Here is a 23300-nt window from a genome sequence, read left to right on the forward strand (position 1 = left end):
GTTTTGTGCCGACGGAAACTAAAAATTCGATCTTTGGTAGCTTACCGATATTCTATATTGGATGGGCGGCACAACTGCAAAATGCTGCAGCAACAGTTTCTTGCTGCCTGACAATCTCTTGTTTCTTACACGCACATGTATCGGAATATCACGGTTAAGGATCTAGGCAACAAATGAGCAAACTAATCGAAGCATGTAACTTTTCTTGCCCTGCCCTCTGACATAAAATGGAGGGAGAACTTTGCCATATTTCTGTACTATATGCGTATATCGGAATGAAATTTACAATCACCACGTGAACTTTACATGTTCCCTGTGCTGGTTTTTAATCCGTCGTCATGGTTACTCCAGGAAGAGTTTTAAGAATGGCTAGGCATTCCTTCAGAATCGCCTTTGCTTGCTCACTTTTTTCAGACTCGCAGAGCTCTGTAAGTTCATCCTCGAACTTGGCCTCTGTTCTTTCCAACAATGGGAAGTCTCTGTACAGTTTGCTCAAATCAAGAAGGCACTCCGATGCAGCAATGTGAACCTGCAAATAGGTTATAAGTCATGACTCATGACGAATAAGGTTTGGTCTGCTAAAACCACTGGTTTAAGAAACAGCCATGGGTCCTCATATTGTGGACTACTTATGGCAATTCCAGACAACCTTTGCACCATTCGTGTTATCATGTATTACCTCTGTCCCTAAAAGGATGGAACTATGCGTTGCGTGCCAGTTAAAATGTTTCACATTTGACCAAGTTTCTAGTAAACAGTAATCATATTTATGGCTCCAAATTAATTTATTATGAAAATACATTTCATAATTAATCTAATGGCATTTATTTGATATTATAAATATTTATACTTTTTTTATCTATAATTGGTCAAATTGATAAACTAAAATATGACGTTCCAGAATTGCATTCTTTCGAGGAAGGAGGTAGTATAACAGTATGAGAATGAATGATGTAAGTATTGTGAAACACTAGGGTTCTGTTGGCTAGCACTTATTCCAGTAATTTCACTGGTAGCAGCCATGACATCTGACCAGCCAACAGGAAAACCTGACTAACTTAGCATCCATGATTTATTACATGTCAGGAAATTAAGATCTGCCAGCCTCCATGATTTATTATATGCCAGGGGCATTTAGTTAAGAACTGAGCAGGTTAAAAGAACAATGAGACAAATGCATATTTGAATCTTAAAGAAATAGAGGGGACCCTAATGGTCACCTGAATGATTTATCTGAAAACATAATCTTGCTCCTTACATAAAACACTTATGCAGTTTTCCAATAATTGGTTTGAAGTTACTTGTTTGATGAATGACAAGTAAATTTGACAGAAAACATTGCCAAAATGCCAAAGCAACTTCGATGAGTGAAAAAGGCACTGCAACTTTTCTTATCAGCATTAATGGAATCATAGAAAAGTATACACACTGCTAAATCAAGGGGCAATGCTATTAAACCATGCTTTAAACTGCAAGTGATGCTTTATTCCATAAAAAAAACATGTTATAGGCACATATTTTAAATTAACACATTATCTACAGGTAAAGGTGTTATGAGATGGCAACAAAAAATAGGCAAATATATTTCAACATCAGCTAGGGAGGACTAGACATATAGAAAATTACCTGAGCAATCTTTACTAATCTTATGGAGTCTACTAATTTTGGTGATACCAAATGAAATAACTGAAAAAATTAAACAGAAAAGATATGTCAGAAGCAATGAAAACCAACAGCAACCTGAAGCGAGACAAACAAACTACAGGATATACCTCCTGAACCAAGCAAGCTGTGTCTTGAGGCCATGTGTTACTATCACCAGAACTATGAAATTTCAGGCACAACTCTTTGATACACAAGAAGGATGATAGTTTAACTGTTCATGAAAAAATAATATAAGTGCTACTATGATGATTTGCAACCATGGGACAGAAGTATCCAAAAGATGATCACATATATCATACCTTGCCAACTCTCCTCAGGTGAGAGAGAATTCAATATTAATTCTAAAACGTTCTTCTTTTGGTTGATAATATCCTGTGGAAAAGCGACACTGATGCATGATGTTGCACAATTGAGCACTTTATCCAGAGAAATAGAAGCACCTTCACTTTCATCTAGTTCTGCAGAAAAAGAACCCATGCATAAATTTTAAACGAGTGAAGTATTTGGAGATACAATAGAGATAGATTATATAAGATGGTTGCATGCCTAATATATCATGCATTTAACCAGGAATTTTATAATGGTTGTATTTCAGTTCAATTTATTAGCAGTAAGATCAAGTCAGGATTAGTTGAGGCTTCACTTATTGATTCAGAAAGACAATTCAATAAGTGATAACAAATTCGGCAAATTAAAATGATCATATTCCATACTAGAGCAAAATTTGAAAATTATATCCTAAGCCTCTCTGTAAATGAAATTTTGCTACGCGAAGGGTGTCAATGTATTATTCTGGAAGTGCCTCAGTCAAGCTTCAAGCTATTCTTGAAAAGGTCCTCAGAACTAAAAAAATATGTTATCCTACAAAATAGCTATACATATAAAAGGGAGCATCAGATATTCTTGTATTCAATTACAAAAGGTTTTGTTAAGAATGGTCATTAACTGAATGAAATATTCAAAATAATGACTTACCTGCACCAGCAGAGTTTTTTGTCTTCGAAATGACAGATTGGCTAGAAACCTCGTACAACATTGGAAACACACTATTGAAAAATCCTGGATCTCTGAATGCCGCAATCACCTAAAAAATGACAAAAAAGAACAACCCTAGGTAAATGGCACCAATTCTAAAAATTTGAAATAGTATCTAAAAGGCTATATATCATTGCAAACCTTGCAGTCAGAAAATGGAAAAATAAGTTAACACCCTCAAGAAAAATCTAGTAAATCTTTAGCATGATGCTAAAAGATACATTTCTGCAACAGTTAAAATTTGTTTTATTAAAGAAAATTTTGGTCCACTATAGAAAATGCTGGCCAACAAAAAATAACACTACAGCATCTGCTAGTGAAAATGGGTTCTGAAAAGTAAATAAGAATTGAAGAAAAATACTTTGTGTAGACACAAGAAAGCTGCTTCACGGTACAATTTTGATTTCCTACTGCATGCAGCACACACAGCATTTAGTATAACACTTGGCAAGCTGGAGTCGTCTGCAGTTATAGCAACATGGCAGGAAGAACACAATGAAGCCAATGCGTCCAGAATAGCATCTTTTCCCTGTTGAAAAATGTAAGGGAACAAAATTAATTATGTACCAATAACCAAGACAAGGATAAATTTCCAAAACAATGTATAAGCAGATAATCCACTTATCATTCCATGAAATAGTGTGAATTACCTCCCAGAATCGACCTGGCAATTCTTTCAAAAGTGATTTGAGAATATTCTGGTAGTGTGCTGATAGGGGTTCTCCGAGAATATCACATAGCTTCTTCATAGCCTTGGCTGACTGGAAGGAGGAGGCTGTACAGTAAGTATATTACAAGGTACAGGACTTCTAACTATTATTATCTGATATGCATATGGACAAGCAAATTATGAAATAGGACTGTACCTTTCTTTTACCAGCCCATGATGACAATGACATGCCATCACATAAAAGAGATACAATTTCTGGTAAATATAGTGTTAGGGTTACTCTTTCACTAGTAGGAATATCCTCCCAAAGTTCTTCATATAAAGCACTGGTGTCTTTATCATCATCAAACCTGAAACAAAGTTTTGTTTATACACATGGAAAGGTTTCTGTATTTCAACTAAACTGAAGGCATTATGAATATTTGAAATACTAGGAGTCAAGAAAATGCAAGGTAGATAAATGTGTTCTTCACATACCTCGACACAAAAATTACAGGGATAACCACCGCATTATATCCACCAAGAATATCAGCTGCATTGCTCAAGTAGGCTTTAATAAGAATTGCACCAGATAACTGATCGTTTTTCCCACCTGAATGCAGAGAGGTAGTATCTTCAATAAGCTTCTGAGCCTGGGGAGGACTAGCGTATTTCAAAACAGTTGCACAAGAGGACGCAAAAGCCTTTTTAGCGGCAGAACTCCTTTCCTCCAGAACAGCACTATACAATAACTTCAGCAATATTGTTGTGAATGGTTTGATGTCAACCATGACCTTCTGAACCAAGAAGGTTATGAAGCTAGCAACACCAACCCTGGAATCAAACAGAAATGAACAATGCCACATGATTGAAGTAGTGAGAAATGAAGCATTTGAGGATATAATGAATAAGATTGTACAGGCAATCCTAACCTTGTATTTAAGCCAACAGCTGATCTAACCATTTGAGCCAGGCGAGGAACCAATAGATCAAGTGAATTCTTATCAACAATTTTTATACAGATATCAAGAGTTTCCCACATTGGAGAATCTTTAGCCACAGCTATACGCAAGCTTTCAAGCTTATCAGTTTTGATGCCAACATTTCCTGCATGCATCTTTGATCCAAAGGCAGGAGTGAGTAAAATATTGCATTTGTCAGATATACACGTGCAACATCATCACCATCAGTCTTATAGAAGTGGGAAAAATTAGCATACCTCAACATAATTCAACCTTTGATCCTCCAGACTTGACAAACATTCAAGCATACAACTAACAAGTTCCGGCAGATGAGGACGAAGGGCAGGACCAGCACCCTGAAGACATCAGGAAGCCATGAGCTTAAGACATCTCTTTAGTTAATTATTTTGGTAATGGCATCTACATAAGCAGAGGAACTAGAAGCTGTAGTCTGTGCATAGGCAAAGCAGTAACTTTATTTTGCCCGTAGTGACAAGAACCTTTCATGTTTATTTCCTTTTGATTCATTTCCTTTCGTAACATTACTTAACAAATTCTAGGGCTCTGGTCCTTTACTTTAAGAAAGAAGGTAGAATACTCTTGAGGCATTTGGCCAAGTTCCTGATAGAGTGTGATAGTGTCTAATTGGATTATTGGGCTAACCCCAGAAGGGTAGCAATATAGTATGGCATACATGGGCCTAATACACTCATACTCTAACCCCCCCCCCCCCAGTCTAAATTACCGGCGCAGCGGAGTTACAGACTGGAGTCATAGACTGGACATGAAACGAAAAGAAGTACACACACAAGCCCCCCACAGGCGGAACTAGCCACTGGTGATGTTGAGGCTGGAGCAAAACTCGGCGAAGGTCGAGGACGGGAGGCCCTTGGTGAAGATGTCAGCAAACTGGGAGGTGTCGGGACATGGAGGACCCGAACATCGCCAGTGGCAACCCGATCTCGGACAAAGTGTAGATCTATCTCCACATGCTTGGTCTGCTGGTGCTGAATAGGGTTGGTGGAGAGGTACACCGCACTGACGTTGTCACAGTAGACCAGCGTGCTCCGGGAGAGAGAGGGTTGTGGAGCTCGACGAGGAGTTGCCTGAGCCAGGAGGCCTCAGCCCCGCCGTTAGCGACAACACGGTACTCCGCCTCGGCACTGGAGCGGGAGACCACCGGCTGGCGCTTGGACGACCAAGACACCAGGTTGCCCCCTAGAAAGACAGCGTAGCCGGAGGTGGAGCGCCGAGTGTCCGGACACCCGGCCCAGTCTGCGTCAGTGTAGACAACGAGCTCGGTGGAGGGAGACCGGTGAAGGAGCAGGCCGCAGTCGACAGTGCCGCGGAGGAAGCGCTTGAGAGCAGTGAGGTGGGGCTCTCGGGGATCATGCATGTGAAGACAGATCTGTTGTACTACATAGGAGATGTCCGGCCTGGTGAAGGTGAGGTAGTGAAGTGCACCGGCAAGACTCCAGTAAGCAGTTTGGTCGGCCACTGGTGGACCCTATGCCTCTGACAGCTTGCCCTGTGTGTCAACCGGAGTAGAGCAGGGCTTGCAATGAGTCATCCCAGCTCGCTCCAGGATATCAAGAGTGTACTGCCGCTGGTGAAAAAGTAGGCCGGGGGGAGGAGGCTCAACGGTGACCCCAAGGAAGTGGTGGAGCACACCAAGATCCTTCACAGGAAACTCCTGCTGAAGAGAGCTGATGATGCGGTGGAGTAGTGATGAACTGGAGGCTGTGAGGACAATATCATCAACATAGAGCAGCAGGTAGGCAGTCTCAGCTCCATGGTGATAGATAAACAAAGACGTATCTGACTTTGCCTCCACAAATCCCAGTGTCAACAAGAACGCAGCAAGTCGAGAGTGCCACGCCCGAGGGGCCTACTTGAGGTCGTAGAGAGACTTGTTGAGCCGGCAGACCATGTCGGGACGAGAAAGGAAGACGAACATGACGGCCCAGTTGGCACGCATGACACAAGTGCTCATCGTTAGCCCGGGTACAATGAATGGTAGAACTACGACTAAGCTGCATCAGAGCATCACGACCAAGATGGCCAAGGCGACGGTGCCAAGTGGTGCAGGAAGGAGTGGCGGCGAAAGCAGCTGGCAAAACATACGGCGAAGAAGACGAAGCGGATGCCGAAAATCGAAGGGTGTAAAGGGGCCCCGTGCTGGACAAGGTCGTCAAGGACCTGCAGGAAGGTGGGAAAGGGCCGCTGCCTGGTGATCCACGTCTGGAGGTGGGCATAGCGGTCAATGAGCCCGCGGAGGACGTTGAGGACCAGGATGCGGTCCTCCACGGGCCAGCCAAGGTCGCCAAGGGAGTCCGCCATGCCCTTCATCTAGCGGCAGAAATCGCCAACAGAGAGGTCACCTTGGACAAAGGTGCGGAAGCTCGCATCGAGACGCGGCAGGCTCGGCGAGCGTCGGGAGAGTTGCGGACGAGGTCGTGGAGGTCCAGGGAGATTGTCCTGAGTATCCAGGAGAGCACGACGCTGTTAAGGCGCAGCCACGAGGGGTCTGAACCGTCAATGAGGCGTCGACGAGGACGTGGTTGTCGACGGCGTAGCGGCAGAGGGTGAGGAGGACCAGGTCACGCCAGCGTGCGTAGGAGGGCGTCTTTGGCTCGAGGAGGACCGGGATGAGGAGCTAGATGTTCTAGACACCCCCGGCCTGGTAGTGGAGCTGCGTCACGAGCGGGTCGGCCGGATCGTGCCAGATGACCGCGGTGACCCGTCGAGCCGGAAGAGGTGGCCCTGGCGTCGTGTGAGGCAGGGAGGATGAGGAGCTGCTCCGCCTCGGCGATCTGGCAGGCCAGTGCATCAGCCGCATTACGCTCGCGCTCCCAAGCGAGGGCGGCCGCACCCACACGTGCCTGGCCTTCTGCAGCAGCAGCTCGTGCAGCGGCGAGTGAGTCGGCCCCCGTGGCGTGGAGGTTGGAAGTAGTTGGCAGAGGTGGCGGGGCGGGGAAGGGAAAAGCACCCGCGCCCATCGGCATGCCCAGTCCACCCGAGCCCAGCGACATTCCCAGGCCGGCAGAGATGACAGCAGCGACGGCGGCCGCCCCGGGATCGACGTCCAGGCCGTCTGCTCCCGCACCTGGGGGGCCTGCGTCCGCGGCTGGGGCCCCAGCGCCCTCGGCCAGGGCAGCGGCGCCTAGAGGAGGAGCGCCTACGACTGGGGCGCCTGGAGCACCCGCCGCGAGGGAGAGAGCAACAGCGGCCACTCCTAGGGCGACAGCGGGACCGCCGGCGCTGGCTATTGGAAGACCGCCAGCGCCCGCTGCGGGAAGAGCGCCCGCACCCACTGTTGGGAGGCCGCCAGCGCCCGCTGGGGGCCGCGGTCACCGCACCCGCCGCCGAGGAAGGAGCAGTAGCGGCGCAGGGGGGGGGGGGCGGGGCAGCAGCGGCCTACGCCCACGTGTAGGCAGGGAGAGGGGGGAAGGAGTGGAAGTAGGTGGGAGAGGGAGGAGGGGGAGGACGGCCGACCATGGCTCCAAGGGCGGTGGCGGCGACGGCGCGCGGCCGGCGGCTGGGGAGGAGGGAGAGGAACCTAGCTGTCTGATACCATGATAGAGTGTGATAGAGTGTCTAATTGGATTATTGGGCTAACCCTAGAAGGGTAGCAATATAGTATGACATACATGGGCCTCATGGGCCTAATACACTCATACTCTAACAGTTCCAACCACATAAAAATGACAATCCTGTCTGTGTTTTCAAATAATGTTAGTATAACAAGGCTAATGCTGCATTAGGCTATTGGCATCCAAACAAGGAACTGGAGAAATTGCAATTTATATAAGTTCAAGTGGAATAACATATGAAATTGCTTAGAAAGTAGATGTAATAGAAAGTTTCTCTTTGGTACCACCTTGAGGAACTTCAATGTTTGATTAGGATATAATAGAGATAAAGTTCTATGATCTATTGTTCACTCAATGGTCAGTATGTTAGAGTTGAAACACAATTGTCAGAGAAAAAATTCATCGAATTTGGTGAAATATCACATGGTTTCAATATAACTCATTATGGCAGATATTGCAACTAAACTTGTTAAAGTTTACCATCAATATACCTTAGCAAGCTTCATGACCAAACTAATAGCAGCTTTTTGAACACTTGGAACTTTACTGAGTATGCCCTCAGAAAGCAAGTATGGCAGCACAATGCTCATTGTTTCGTTTGCATCAGAAGTAGAAGTTAGTGATATATCACAGAGCCTAATTGTCAATGAGCTTACAGCTCGGCACAAACTGTCACCAGCAGTTCGCACAGTTTCCTTTATGTCATCCATTGCACGGAAGGTGGTTGTCCATATTTTTCTCAAATGTTTACAAACCTAAAGAACAAATAAAAAGGTGAGTTGTAATTGTTCTGAAAAGAAATCCAAAGTCAGATTCATACAAACACTTTAATATAGCTCATGTCAAATGAAATATTGAGCTATTCAGAATTTCCATAACACCATGAATGTTACCTGACTATATCTTCGACCTTGGATGATGTCTGCAAGTGCAAGACAGGATGCTTCTCGTGAGCGCCAAAGCCTCGATCCAGATTGAACCAATAGATCCTCTACTATGGCATCATAATGTTCATCTATTGCTTTTTTCGGATCTGAAACAATTAACTTCCAGATGTGTGCCATTGAATCCTAAAGGGTGCAGCTGGAATTATTAGCTCCGAGGAAAGGCTCTATGAGCTTATTAAGAAATATGAACGCAATAAGATAACCTATTGCTGTATATCAATGACAATCAGAAAACAGTGCAATAACTGATTGCTGAGAGGGACCCTCTTAAGGATAAGAGGACTGCTGACATGTATATCAGTTACTCATCAGTAGATATGTTTGGTCTATTTTTCTGATCCGAGTTCCAAGGCCACGTTTTACTTAATTTCAAGCACTAGTTGCATGGATGTTTATTATACCAAAACCTTGCTACTCACAGTAAAGGATGCTTGAAAATAATGATTTCTGGAACTATGATTGTGCATGGGAGTGCATTGACTACTAGAAAACTATTACTGTGGTATAAAGCTAAATCTCAATGAGTTATAATGCAATACTCGTGCAATGTTTAAATAAATTTAATATAAATTTTCTCAACAACAAGAAAAACATGAGGAAATCTTATCTGCAATCTGATTACAGGACAGAAAGTATACAACAGTATAGCATAACTAACACAATGTGGAAACAGAGTGTTTAGTTATAATGAGTGTTTACTTATAATGCTCAAAGTCATCATAGTGCCTTAATAAACCAGCATATAAACATGCATAACTTAAATGTACTAAATTAAGGAAATCAATGTCAAGTTATGCTTAACTAGTCGAGTTATTTGATGCATTACTTGCTTAGCACATCAGCTTCTTACTTTCTCATATGAAAAGAATGGCAACACCATACTAACTATATTACATGGTTATAAGTACTTTTACAAGAGTACATTCATCAACCAAATAGTTTAATTTCAGTCCAATAAAAAGGAAACATAGAAAATGGCACATATGGTGATGAGTGTGCAAACTTAGATACCTGGATGTTTTTATCAGGGTCGTGTTGGTAACGGACAAGCCTAGGAATTAAGGTATGCAGATAAGGTTGAAGTGCCTCGCCAGCTTGTTTGGCTATCTTGGAAAATCCAAAAGCAGCACCCCTTTTAGAATTGAGAGCAGCCTGATAATTAGCTAGATCCATGAACTTGTATATCAGGTCAGGTTGCCCCATTTCATTGGCAAGACTGCACAGCTCCTTGTACGTGCTAAGTTTCCCTCCAGTAGGATTATTGCCAATTGTGCCTTCTTGAAAGACCTCAGAATCCTCCATCAACTAATGCAAGTGCATAAAACATAATTACCTTTTGGTGAAGCATTATCATCTAAGGAAAAAAATATATAATTGAGAAAATTATGAACCTTAATGGCTTTTTTCTTTCTTGCAGCGCCAGTCAGTGTGTTCACCAGAGCATGAACCAGCTCCTCTTTCATAGATGCATCACCAAGCTCATACACAATACTCATGCCTTGAGATGCCAAATCTTGCGTAAGCTCATTTGGATCACCAAGAAGATGTGAAAGGGCTTCCTGCAAAAGAAATGAAATTTACATTTGTCAATAAAGAAGGAAGAACTATGGTGGGAACATTAAATGACTATCTGAACAAATAAAGCAATCAAATATTAGACTAAACTAAAACTAAAGGTGACCTATATCCTCCAAGCAACAACTGTGCTAGCTGAAGAAAAGAAGTATATTTCAACAGTATATGCATAAGCAGTTCAGCTCACTTCAATCAAAAGGTGAGAGACCCTATGTCTATTTTTTGGCACCACACGAAAGCGCAATTTTGAAATACAGTCATAGATTGGCACATAAACCCTAGTAAGAATTCCTAAAATAAATCAAAAGCTAGTTCAGTTTTTAAGTGGGGTACACATCTAAATATCTAATGTACTTCTACTCAAAGTTAGCTTCCATGCCCAAATCCCTGTAGATTACTGGCACTAAAATACCATATGGACATCACCTTATAATGATTACAGATTCTAATGCACTGAGGCAGTTTAGAGAAAAGTTTAAAATGTACAAAGGTCACCTTAATAATCTAGGTATCTTATTCTTGGTTGACAAACCTGGATTTGCGGAAGTAGTTCTAGGATTTTTTTATGTCGGCCACAGTACATCGTCAGTGAGACCAACCAGACAGTACCTGCACAGCGTTCTTCTTTTCTACTGCTATAAATTAGTGTTTCGAACAACTTTTTAATAATTTCTTCTCGTGCAACTGAGTGTGCTTCTTCACAACCACTTTTTTCATAGGAGTTACTCGAGACTAGAGATGCATCACCGGTAAGATAGTTTGTGGCCTGGGAAAGGGAAACAAAGTTCGTCTCCAGTATCACATCTGCTGTCACAGGAACTTCTCCCCATATGAAAGATAAAGCCTCCCCCGCAGCAAAAAGTACATCTTCCACCTGAACAAGCATAATTTAAGAATGTTATTATTTATTCCAAAGAATAGTGGTAATATTTTAGCTGCAAAGTTTGGATTTTTGTGCCACTACCTTAGAACGTGAAAGACTAAAAATCAAGTCTAATGCATCATTCAGGTGAGGAAAGGACATCTCATTCCAAGATATGTGCCCCAATGATACAAGAATTTTCTGTTGAGCTTTAGTATCATTTTCAGAAAGAAGCTTGGTCAGCCTCTCACGGAGAACGCTTAATAGTGTACCTGAAGGCAAAAAATAATTAAAATAAATAGCATCATAGATGGTGAATAGCGCAACTCATAAGCAGTATAGGTTTGATTAACAAGTTTAACCTGTAGAAGAGTTTTGGTTGATGGAAGGCAATGCACAACGCAGACCAATGTGACCAAGAGATTCCATTGCAACAGATGCTAATGTCGAACCTTCAGAGATAACTACTTTTACAAGAATATCAACTACATTTTTTACCATATCCTCAGAAATCTGCATATGCACTCCAAATACAAGAAATTAAAAAACTTCAATTGAAAAACATACAAATCAGTTGCATTCATAAAAATAATGTTTTAAGAAGAAAGTTTCTAAGCCACATGATGGCAGCCAAATTAATTGCATCATAGAAAGTCAAACTTGTGAAGTGGGCACAAGTATCCAAAACATAAAAATTAGACATCTATCAGACAGATCCAGTTATAGTTTTGGCTCCAATCTAGCACTAGCACATCTGTTTTCATAAGCCTAGGAGTGAGTGGGTGTGTGTTAAGATTTCTCCAAAGTTCAAACCCCTTCTCTCTTCTTAATATTGATATGCAGCTCTCCTGCATGTTCAAGAAAAAAAGTTATGGTTTTGGCTCACTGACGCTAGGGGCTAGTTACTTATGGGGTAATGGTACAGATATTTCTTCTACAGTTGTGCAGTTATAGCCCTTGCTTCCAACACTAATAGGCCACCCTCGTAAGATAATCTGCTGCTGTGCAGAAAAGACTGCAAGAAAGTGCAGACCAAGTTTCCTTGCTACTAAGGCCTTGTTTAGTTCCCAAAAAATTTTGTTTTGGGATACTGTAGCACTTTCGTTTAATGCTCCATGCATTTGCCGCAAGATTCGATGTGACGGGGAATCTTGAAAAAATTTGACTACTTTTTGGGAACTAAACAAGGCCAAAGATAAATTTCCTTGTAACTGCTGAGCAATTTCCTTGCAAGTTCCTAGCAAGGCTTAGCAGCCAAGTAGGACAGTAGACTTGACTACAAGTCAAAGTCTTTTTTCCTAGTTTGTAAAAAAAAGCCACTAGGGCTGTTGTATGTAATCACTTTCAGCTATAAATAAGAGGTAGGAAGCACCAGCAAGCTGCAGCTTACAGCAGCCACAAACAGCCTCCTCCATTTCTATCAAAGTGTAGTGCAGCAGCAGTTCTAGTTCAGTTCAGTTGCTGCACTTGCTGTGCGCGAGTGTGCTGTGCTCAACTTCTTTTACCACCAGCCCAAAGTGTGTGTGTGTGTGTGTGTGCTCACCTGTGCAGACCAGCGGCATTCCAACAACCCTTTCTAGGAGTGCTATACTCCCTCCATTCCAAATTATAAGACATTTTGACTTTCCTAAATGTGTAGCTTTGCTATACACTATGTCTAGATACATATAAAAAACAATGTAACTAGAATCTAGAAAAGCCAAAATGTCTTATAATTTGGAAAGGAGGGAGTAATGTTTAGCAAAGCTATCTATTGACTTGCACAACCAAGCACTGATGCTCAACATCAACATAGTGTAGATGAAGAATATGAGATATTTTTTTTAGAATAGAAATCTAGCAATGTTCTGTGCTTCTATTGTTTTGAGAAAATAATCAAATATTGATGTGACACAAATAAATAAGAAATATGTTCTTCGCACTTCCTTTTAATCTCCCAATATAAAGTATTTTGACCTGTAATAAGAAAGTGTTACTCTCTTCCTTCCCCATATTAGATAAACATACATTCTGCCACATGTTACTCGATTTCTCTCTCCAACTACCAATACCAGAGGAACATACAGGTTCTCATGGACCATAATTCTATCAAGTCACTCTAGCAAATATGATAAGTATATTCAAGATGCAGTTTCAAGGCAGAGCAATCTAAGAGACCATGCCAAATTTCAGATAAAGAAACATCAGAGAATGAAATCAGTAAACAAGCTACAAAGTTAGGAGATGAATAAAATGAGCGTACATAAGACTGCTTCAAAGCACCAGCTGTTAGGTACCCGATCGCACACAGAACTCCATGGTAATTTTCAAATCTGGCCAAATTCATCAAATAGTCACATGAATCAGAAGTTGTGTGGCAACACAAAGGACATGTCAGTCTTAAAGTTTTCATTTTCATACCTTGATGGACGATTTTGACTCAGTGTTGAAGTGAGCTCAGACAGAAGACTTAGTGCAGAAGAGGTTGAAAGAGCTGAAGAAGCAATACCAAGCAGGCGTGACGCAGCTTCACGAGCATCAGAATCAACATGACCCAAAAGAGTTCTTAGCCAATTTATGCGTTCTGCATACCGCAATGACACCAACTGCAAATATAAAGTGCAAGTTTAAAAAAGTCTGAGGAAAAGAAAAACATGAAATTTATTTTAATAAACTGCACCAAATGGAAACCTTCGGCTCACGAGAAGAAAGGTCAACCAATGACTTCAAGGCCAGCGCATGCAGTTCGCTAGACCCTTCATATGACATGGCATGTTCTAAGATGACACACATTTTTGCTACAGCAGAATCAGATGGATCTTGCAAAAGATTTGAGCTATCACTAGACTCAAAGCACTTCATCAGAAACTTGATCATTGAAACAAATGTTTTTGAAGGGAAAAGTAATTTTCCGTTTCTCTGCTCATCAGAATGCAGCAACTGAGGTCGCTGACAGCAGATATAATTTATCATCTCCTTTACATCAGGATAGCTGAAATCACCAGACCCTGCAGATGATTGCCTCCCATCATTCATAAGATCTAGACCAGCTAGAGCCATTTCCCTGTGACAACAGAACTAATAAGAGAGAGATACATAGATGGCTAAACATGTACAAGTCAAAAAAGGCATGCACATTGATAAAATCTGCTGAAGTATCAGCATCATAATCAAGAATTTCTTGTTCGCGAAAATGTATTGTACTCAATGCCAAAGCAAGATCACCAATTATTCTCAAGTCATTTGAAAATGTCAGAACTGAAGGACGTTGCTACTTTCATCCATCGACATGAGAAACATTTATCGAGTGTAGAAAAAAGGGTTTATGGGATTGAGTCAGGTGAACAGTTATTGATCTAGCAGATTTCACAATCTGAGTTCAATCTAATGGTTTTACTGACTGATAAGTAACAAGTATAAATACAAGTCTACAAGTCTATGATAATATACAGCATCACCTCATACAAATGACAATGAAGTCTTTATATTCAACTTCCAATTCCCACCCCCACCCCCCACCCCCCCACCCCCAAAAAAAAACTAATCGCATGTATACTGTAGGAAAAGAGAAGAATGCCAATATGACCTGCACTCTGCAGGATATAAGTTAAGCATGCATAGCAATAGGGCAACTTTTACAAAATGAGTGAACCTTATGGTTAATTACATGGATAAGTAGCTAGAAAAAAGTTATAACGACTACTAAAAGCATCAACAATGTTGGGACATTTGATGTTTGGAAACTTCTAAAAATATATATATTTCCCAAGTGATGTGTACTATAAAGTATATGGAGCTACCTGTGACCGCGCTACTATAATAGACAGAAAAGGAACCACAACATCAAAGCATTGTGCCAAAATAATGTATATCCAATATCTATTGTAACCAACCTTATGTCCAGTTTAACATCTGAAGCCCCAATCATGCAAATGTACCGGCTTGAACAGTGCCGCGTATCGTATAATGTTGTTGCCCATCTTATAGCAGAAAAGCGAACCTCACTTTGCTCCTTTATTGAGGAAAAAAAATCAAAAAACTATATAACAAAAATGTAAGATCAAGCAATTATGCAAAATTTAAAATAAGAGCATAGAAATCCTTTGGTTAGGCCCTTAGAGATGATAAGATATTGCAATTTGGGAATATAATTAGTCTACATATAATAAAAACAGGTGTTGCTGGAAGCCCATGTCTACTCCATAGGAGTTTCAAGTGATGAAAACCACAAGAAAAATAGCCACCCCATAAAAATTACTGCAGATAGAGAGTATGACAAAGTAAGCCATCAGCAATAAGTTTTCAAGGCTGTACATGAGATATGAATGCACTTGTGATCTTAGAAAAGGGTGGGAAAAAGTTATGTTTCGACTCCAAAGATGAGATCTACACTGAGAATTTTAGCCATAGTTGAAGGATAAAAAATCTGACTTCTTGCCTAGGTGGCTATGAGCATATCTCAGACTAAAAACTAAACTCTTAAACTTCTCCTAATACTAAAATTTTGGCATGGTTATTTCAAGTAAAAACTTGGTCAGAAATTTGTTCTGAGACCGGCCGTTTGAACTTTTTAACTTCTTTTGCATAATACTTTAGTAGTACTAGTGGCTGGAATAAATCTAAATCGAAATAGCATATTCAGAAAATCAAACTGATTTGGTGAAGAGAAGGTGCTTTTCTATTCACATGAACTGGTCAATAACCCTGGATAAAATTAATTGGTTATTTTAAAATTACTTGGTGAATTTTTGCAATATTCATCTGATACATTAGGTAATGAGCTTTACAGATTGTTTTGAATAATTGCACTTTAGTTTACCAAATGGAGCATGGGCCTTCCTTCAAGTTCCTAAAGCAAGGACTTAGGTTTTGAACTTGCGGCCCTCAAACTAAAATTTATTTGCATTCAAAACTATCACCAACGATGAAACCATACATAAATGTTGAGAACAAAGGATTAGCACAATAGTGGTTTGAGAACCTATGATGTTAAGAACAACTTTACCGCTTCACAATTTTCCAGAAGAAGCACCTCAAGATCCTTCAGTACTATCGTTGAAGCACGCTGATATCAAGGTCAAAAAAAAGAGAATAAACTTAACTGACAATTCTCTAATTAAAGCTAGATAAAAATGAGATGCATAGATATCATGGTAAGGTCATGATGCAACAAATAGAACAAAGCTATGCAAAAATGTTGCAAAATGAAAACACAGTACCCAATTGCTATTGGTTCTGTTCTGGATGATAGAAAATCTGTGTTTTATGTTGTTTCTATCTTATGTGCACACTAGAATATCTTTTTTGTGTGAAACGCTACAATATCCTGCTAAATAAGCATCAATTACATTCTAATGTATTGAAGCTCACTTATTACTTGCGAGCAATAGCATAAAGGGTTGCCAACACACATGAAATGCCACTGGGTTGATATGTAACTGTGAACCCTAAGTCCCTGTTTGGATGCAAAGTATTTTTGGAGTTTAAGATGAAAAATATACCACGGTTTTACGAAATACATTAGTTTCAGAAAACTTTGAGGTGTTTGCATACAACCTTGAAGTTTTGAAAAAACATGACACTGCTAAAACTGTAGCCTTTTGGAGTTATAGAAACTCTACTCTAGACATCTTTTTGCAAAACAGTGGTTTTGCACATCCCTGGTCTCTAAAAACTACAACATCGAAACAGGACCTAAGTATTAACAAAGTAACCATATTAATTATTCAGGTAACTAGGTAAGGTCTCTGAGAGTAGATCAGAAGTTCAAAAATGGAAACTGCCTAGACATATTTTGATGTCTCCTTGACTCCAAAAGGTTTTAATATGGACTTCTTTGCATCAACCATTTACAATAATCTAGCATTTACAAGTTGCATACTTGCATCAACCATTTAAACCAAAAATATTATATTACTGTATAAATGATCAATTAATTACAATTCAAAATCATCTTTGTGAAGCACACTTTGTAGAAAGCAACATGCTCTCAAGAGTTACCTTATATGCTGTAGCAAGGGAAGTAGCCGCCTCTTGAATTGTCAAACGAAGAGATTGATCCTCCAATCTCAAAGCAGTAAAGAGTCGTATAGCCATGTCAGTTTTATCACTGCAATATAATAGAGGTAGAAATGTCATCCTTAATATAACATAAATGAAACAAGAGCCAAGAAAGTTTTAAGAAAATATCATGCCTGAATAAATTTGGCATGCGAGAGGCAAGCAAACCAATAGCCTGGTATGCAAATATTTTGGTATCTCTACCGGTAGAATCTGGACAAGAAAATCAACACATGCTCAATGGTTTCAATCATTTCAGTATTGAAAATTTGGCCATCAACAATTATCTCAACAAACCAAATAAAATCAAAGATAAACCACATTTATATCTGAATAGATAAAGCTGGTAAATAGTTGAAAGACCTGTTTCTGCAGTTGAAGAACCATCAAGGGAGCGCAATATTCCACTAAGTATAACTGGACCGATTAACTTTAGCTGGTCAGCCACTGCCTAAATTAACAAATACATCATAAATTACATTAGTTTAAAAACAGAGCAAAAGAATTACAATAGGTGGCCAAATTAAAAGCAACAGAATAAGTCACTAATTCTAGAAGTTAAGCTACTCTATGTGAAGTGCACATACATACATGTTTGAAAACCCAGACAGTGAACTCCATTCCTAACTGCTTCAGCCTTGAAGTAGTTCCACTTCCTACAGGCGAAACACAATGAAAGATAAGACGGATTTAGTAACATACCAAAATGGTGAAGTTAAGTCATTACCTTATCGAAACAGCATAAGGATGGTTCTAACAAGTTATTATCTTATCGAAACAGCAAAAGGATGGTTCTACCAACAACGAAATGTACGAATGGGGAGATAGAGTTATTAGTAATAATAGGTTCACAGAAATGAGTTCGAAATGCCAGTGCATAATCTCAGTAAGAAAAACAAAGACCAAACACTAACTTATCGAGGCCAACAGAAATGCTTTCTGGAACCACGATAAGCATGATCCTTGAGCAGAATTAATAAAATGTGAATCTCAGTTGACCATGATCCTTGATTAAAGTAGTGTTTGTGAGATGTTGCAGTTTATTCCATATGACTAGGGTAGAAAACAAAAACACAGTGAAACATCAACCAAAAAACTCAGCTTCATCTTCAATACACATGTTCAGTAAGACAAAGGTTACTAGGTTACATTCTTCCAATAAATTAGTGGATTTTTTTTTCTTTTGAGAAAGACATTGGCGCCAAAAGAAAAGGAAATTTTCAAAACAACAAAACATTGGAAAAACATTTCAGTGGCCTACATAGACATGCAGCTCGTTAATGATATAAATATAAAGTATGGAAAAACTACAGTTACTAATGACCGATCTTATTATAATGTAAACAATTAGGCATCAGAAGGGATCAGACCAATTAATCGCAAACTCAAAAAAGGTGGGGTACAAAACAGAATACCGTAGATGCAGCCGAAGATGCATTGAAGTGTGTGTGGAAATGCATTTGCTGCAGCAACTGATCGGCAGAAAACACTCATAAGCCGCATACGCAACGAAGCATGTGCTGGGGAAACTTTCAGCTCTGCAGCTATATTTTCTGCACCCACAGTACCTGTCTCACAAGAAAACATTATCATGGAGCAAGACTTACCAAAAAATATTTAGATACAAAGTGACAGATAAAAACACAAAGGGGTCACATGCAATGGAACTATCAGTTTCTTAATGGCAAAGAAGAATAATAAGTGCCCACACAAGTGTGCACAGCATTCAACTATGCATGTGTTCAGCCTGCTGGCATTCAACCATGTCAGTGGGCAGCCAATTGTGTGGACATATGTAGGCATCTATATGGTTACTTGTGAAAGGTGGGTTTGGGAGTTCAAGAAGGGCTGCATAATCATGAGAACAGGTTATCATCAACTCACATATGCATTCTCTCCAATGGACCATAAAACCAACACGTAAAAAGAAATGAAACCACAATTAAAACAACACCAATTGATAGAAACGCATCTAAGTTTCAAATTATAACACACCACATAGATGGCAAGAGACGAACATAGTGACAGTACTCTAATTGAAATTTAAACCGCATTGATCAAAACCCAAGAAAATGCAAAGTACATACCATTGAACAGTGTGAAGAGTCTCTTGATAAGGTTCGGATCTTCTAAATTTACTGTTGAAGTTTTGCGCTTTAAGAACTCTTCTCCTTTCTTAGAAACTGGCTCTTGGCTGTACTAAGATAGTGGTTAGCATGATTATTGGTCCATGTAAAAATTCCAACATATTTTAGACAAAATTCTAAAATAGAATACCTATCTGAAGAAGCAGATAAATAAAGAGGGTACACAATCTCAGGTGCGAAGTTCATAGCTTCAATGACATTCAAGATTCCTAGCTGAAGAGATTGAACCCATGAGAAGACCAAGCGCATTGTGCAGGTAGTAACAACTAAAATATGTATGTGCACTTGTGCAGACATGATTACACATTTTGAATTACCTTTCTTGATGCAAGTACGTCGATTTTTAGGGGTTGCTTTCCGGTGACACGTTCTGATTGGGCAACTGACAGTCCTGCTGGGCATCCACTACTATACAAATCAATAGCAGTCAGATATCCGACGCTCAAATTGTGTTCTATGCTTTTACCTAATTTAGAAAGGAATACGTACCCTTGAAGTGGTGCTTGATATAATAATGTGTGAAAACAGAATTCAGCAAATACTAGACCATCCTTGGTTTGAGTTATTACTCGATATTTTGACGCAATAGTCTCGTCCACCTTATGGGTGTTACATTCGCCAATAGCCTGACCAATAATAGATGCAATTTTTTGTAAGGAAAAAACATGCAAGTGCTACAGAATGTAGACACACAAAGGGGAAAAAAAAAAGAGGATGATACAAACAGCACTTTACAAGACATTAAATAAAAAGGTGACCTTTGTTACAAGTCTCAAGATGATCCCTTGATGCTGGGCTGGAACATTTGATATATTGATTAAAAGATCAGGCGCGATGTTTCCTTTCTCCTGTTAAAGAATGGTAAGTTGACACAATCAACTTTGCAGAAATGGTGAAGCAGCAGCTCTAAAGAAAACTAGAAACTAGCAAAGGAAAAGAGAGTACCTCGGTTGGCAGGCGTTCAAACGCCATCTCAATATATACGATACAAAAGTTTCGGACCATCGTTGAGGAAGTAGATTCAGTATAGATCTTCCATAATTCCAGCATTGGCAATGGAATCTCAGGCCTGTGCTTCACCCTTTTGTTAATGTGACTAAGAATTTCCATAACCTAAAGAAACCCAAAAATAAAACCGCATAACGTTTAGAAAGGACCATACAAAACTTAAACCAAAAAATATAGTACTGACTAGTGACTACTAGTAGCTGGGCAGCACGTGAACGGGTTTGGATTGAATTGATAAACGCATGGGGGCCTTTGTTAGATATTAAAAAAAACAGTGAAGAACACGGCCAAGTACTTTTTTTAGTCCTAAGTACGAAATAAACAGCTAAGACTACTAATCACGTAATTGTAAGAGCCAGCCACTACTAATACGAGCAATTTCTCTCCGTGAAGAAAAACAATAGAAGCAATCGCCGCAGTTGTGCCACGCCCGAACCTAAAAATTCTCTCTTACATGTCACCCCATGAGCAATACAACTAATCCAACTGAGTGGAATAGGACGAGCGGCACGAATGTCTCTCACTGAAATTCGAATCAGGTAGGAACTGGAGGAAGGGAGAACAGCAGTGCGCTTACGAGCTTGCGTACGGCAGGCGCAGGGGAGGCCAGCGAGGTGACGGCGTAGGGGAGGACGCGTGCGAGCACCGGCGCGAGGCGCGCGTCGTCGGCGAGGGCCAGCCGCGTGAGCATCCGGTCCAGGGCATCCATCCTCTCCGCGTCCGTCAGCTCCGCGGCAGCGGCGGGGGCGGCGGCCGCGGAGGAGGCCGATGGCTCCGCCATCTCCCCGCGCTGGTTGGGGTTGGAATCGCCGGCGTTTCCTTCTTCCGGCGCAAGAAGGTGAGGGGAGGACTGGCGAGGTGGCGGCTGAGTCGATGCTAGTCGGGTTCGAGTCCAACCGTTCGTAAACCAAACCGGTGCGAGTAGGCTGTCTTTTTTTTTTTTTGTCTTTTTTTTTTCCTCCGCGCCCGTGCAAACACGTTTTTTTCTTCTTTCGCAATCCAATCGGCGAGCTATGCGAACACGTTTTTACTACTACAGAGAAGAGAGAAGGTTTACAACATAAAATCCCAGTAAGGGCTTGTTTAGATCCAAAAACTTTTTGGATTTTGACACTGTAGCACTTTCGTTTTTATTTGACAAACATTGTCTAATCATGGAGTAACTAGGCTTAAAAGATTCTTTTCGCGATTTACAGACAAACTGTGTAATTAGTTTTTATTTTTATCTATATTTAATACTCCATGCATGTGCCACAAGATTCGATGTGACGGAAAATCTTGTAAAGTTTTGGATTTTTGGGTGTATTTAAACAAGGCCTAAGCATAAGTTTATTAAAATTAACTACCAGTAGGTCATTACAAAAAAGACTAGCTCATCTAGCAAGAATCATCCATAGAGTTCAAGATCAAGTAATTACAAAAGAACAAAATGAGACCCGAGCAAGTTTATCACAAAGAATAGCTGCCAAAACTACACTATATTCGTTTAGTTGGTAAGTTGTGACAGAAAATATTGTTCGCTGATTTGTTGTGAGAGTAATGACTAACAAATTTGGCTAGTAAGCTCAAACGAATAGGCTATCTTTGCAACACTGATAGTCCTAAGTAAAGTTCACCTATCAAATGAATGTAGTCCAAGCAGTGGCGGACCCAGAAATTTGCCAAGACTAGGGCCAAATTTCACTGATGTATTGCCCATAATTACACTATAATCTATTGGCCGATAGTATAGACTTCATCTGTTTCAAATTATAAGTCATTCCAACAATCTTAGAAAGTTAAAACATTTTCAAATCTGACCAAAATTATAGAGAGAAATACTAAGATTTATAACATAAAGTGAGTATAATATGAAAATATAATTAAGGAAGAATCTAATGATACTTAGTTGTTATCGTAATACTTATTATTTTATTATATAAATTTGGTCAAACTTGAGGTAATTTGACTCTCCAATATTCTTGGAATGACTTATAATTTGAGATGGAGAGAGTCACTATAGAATTGAAGAAATACCTTCACAGTTCATGCTTGGCGACACAGTGGCAGGCTGCCTGCAAGAGCGACTGATTAACAACGGCGGCTAGCAGATGGAGGCAGTCCCAGGTAGCGCAGGGCCGAGCGGGCTGGGTGCCGCCGCGCCGGCACCAGCGAGTGCAGGAGCAAGGGAAGAGCTGCGACAGCACGTCCGAGTTGCGATCTTAACTCAGCCTGTGTGCTACTTTTCTCCTTATTGGCCAAAATTGAAAAATTGTTCATGCAAAATTTAGGCCACGACTAGGACCACTGCCCTACTGGCCCTAGGCCTGAGCCCGCACTTGAGTCCAAGGGACACGCCATCCACCTCCACGTGACCATGGCGTTTCCTGACAATCCAATGGAGTCGATGGTTCGATCTGTACTAGTAGCGTTGATAGACCGTTTATGGTGTCACGTTGCCATAAGAACATTTATCACTAGCTGGAAATTTGATTTAGGGCAACGGAGTGAAGGTCCAACTTTGCCTTCTCAATAGCCTTCACTTTCCTACTTGCTAAAATATATGAATTGGTAGACACAAAACTTTTTCTAAATCCAGATAGTTTAGTGGGTAAATAATAAATTTAATTTAAACTTTTAAGTATATAAGTTATACAATAGACGCTAAGGCCAGTCTCAATGCATAAGTTTCATGGCACAGTTACCAAAACTATAAACTAGGTAACCGAGCCATATGAGTTTCATTGGGATGGAACTTCTCTCTTATCTGGTGAAACTCCTTCATTTAATGTCCCTACCAAGTCAGCAATTTTGCTTATGTAGCACTCAATTTAATATG

The 23300-nt window shown here is 40.5% G+C and overlaps 1 protein-coding gene across 4 annotated transcripts; it reads right to left on the reverse strand.

Moving 5' to 3' along the window:
- Positions 33-21364, reverse strand: LOC8069273 (proteasome-associated protein ECM29 homolog). Of its 4 annotated transcripts, none has more exons than XM_021461650.1 (35): positions 21060-21364; positions 20420-20587; positions 20233-20322; positions 19964-20100; positions 19792-19879; positions 19605-19687; positions 19415-19521; positions 18743-18895; positions 17919-17983; positions 17691-17778; positions 17462-17540; positions 17268-17376; positions 16273-16332; positions 15161-15279; positions 13959-14331; positions 13689-13873; positions 13531-13600; positions 11651-11801; positions 11391-11560; positions 10959-11300; positions 10243-10410; positions 9863-10156; positions 8798-8974; positions 8396-8659; positions 4569-4667; positions 4282-4466; positions 3848-4183; positions 3567-3720; positions 3351-3461; positions 3062-3229; positions 2641-2749; positions 1965-2123; positions 1773-1876; positions 1627-1686; positions 33-529 (listed from the first exon to the last, which is right to left on the reverse strand). In XM_021461650.1, exons 1-35 carry the CDS (start codon positions 21261-21263, stop codon positions 326-328), a joined length of 5433 nt encoding a protein of 1810 aa, XP_021317325.1. In that variant the 5' UTR covers positions 21264-21364; the 3' UTR covers positions 33-325. The 4 variants fall into 4 exon arrangements, with proteins under 4 accessions (XP_021317325.1, XP_021317323.1, XP_021317324.1 ...); XM_021461648.1 differs by having other exon boundaries at positions 19792-19882; XM_021461649.1 differs by having other exon boundaries at positions 17691-17774; positions 17915-17983; positions 19792-19882.

The sequence above is a fragment of the Sorghum bicolor genome, chromosome 5, assembly GCF_000003195.3.
Source record: "Sorghum bicolor cultivar BTx623 chromosome 5, Sorghum_bicolor_NCBIv3, whole genome shotgun sequence".
Lineage (NCBI taxonomy): Eukaryota > Viridiplantae > Streptophyta > Magnoliopsida > Poales > Poaceae > Sorghum > Sorghum bicolor.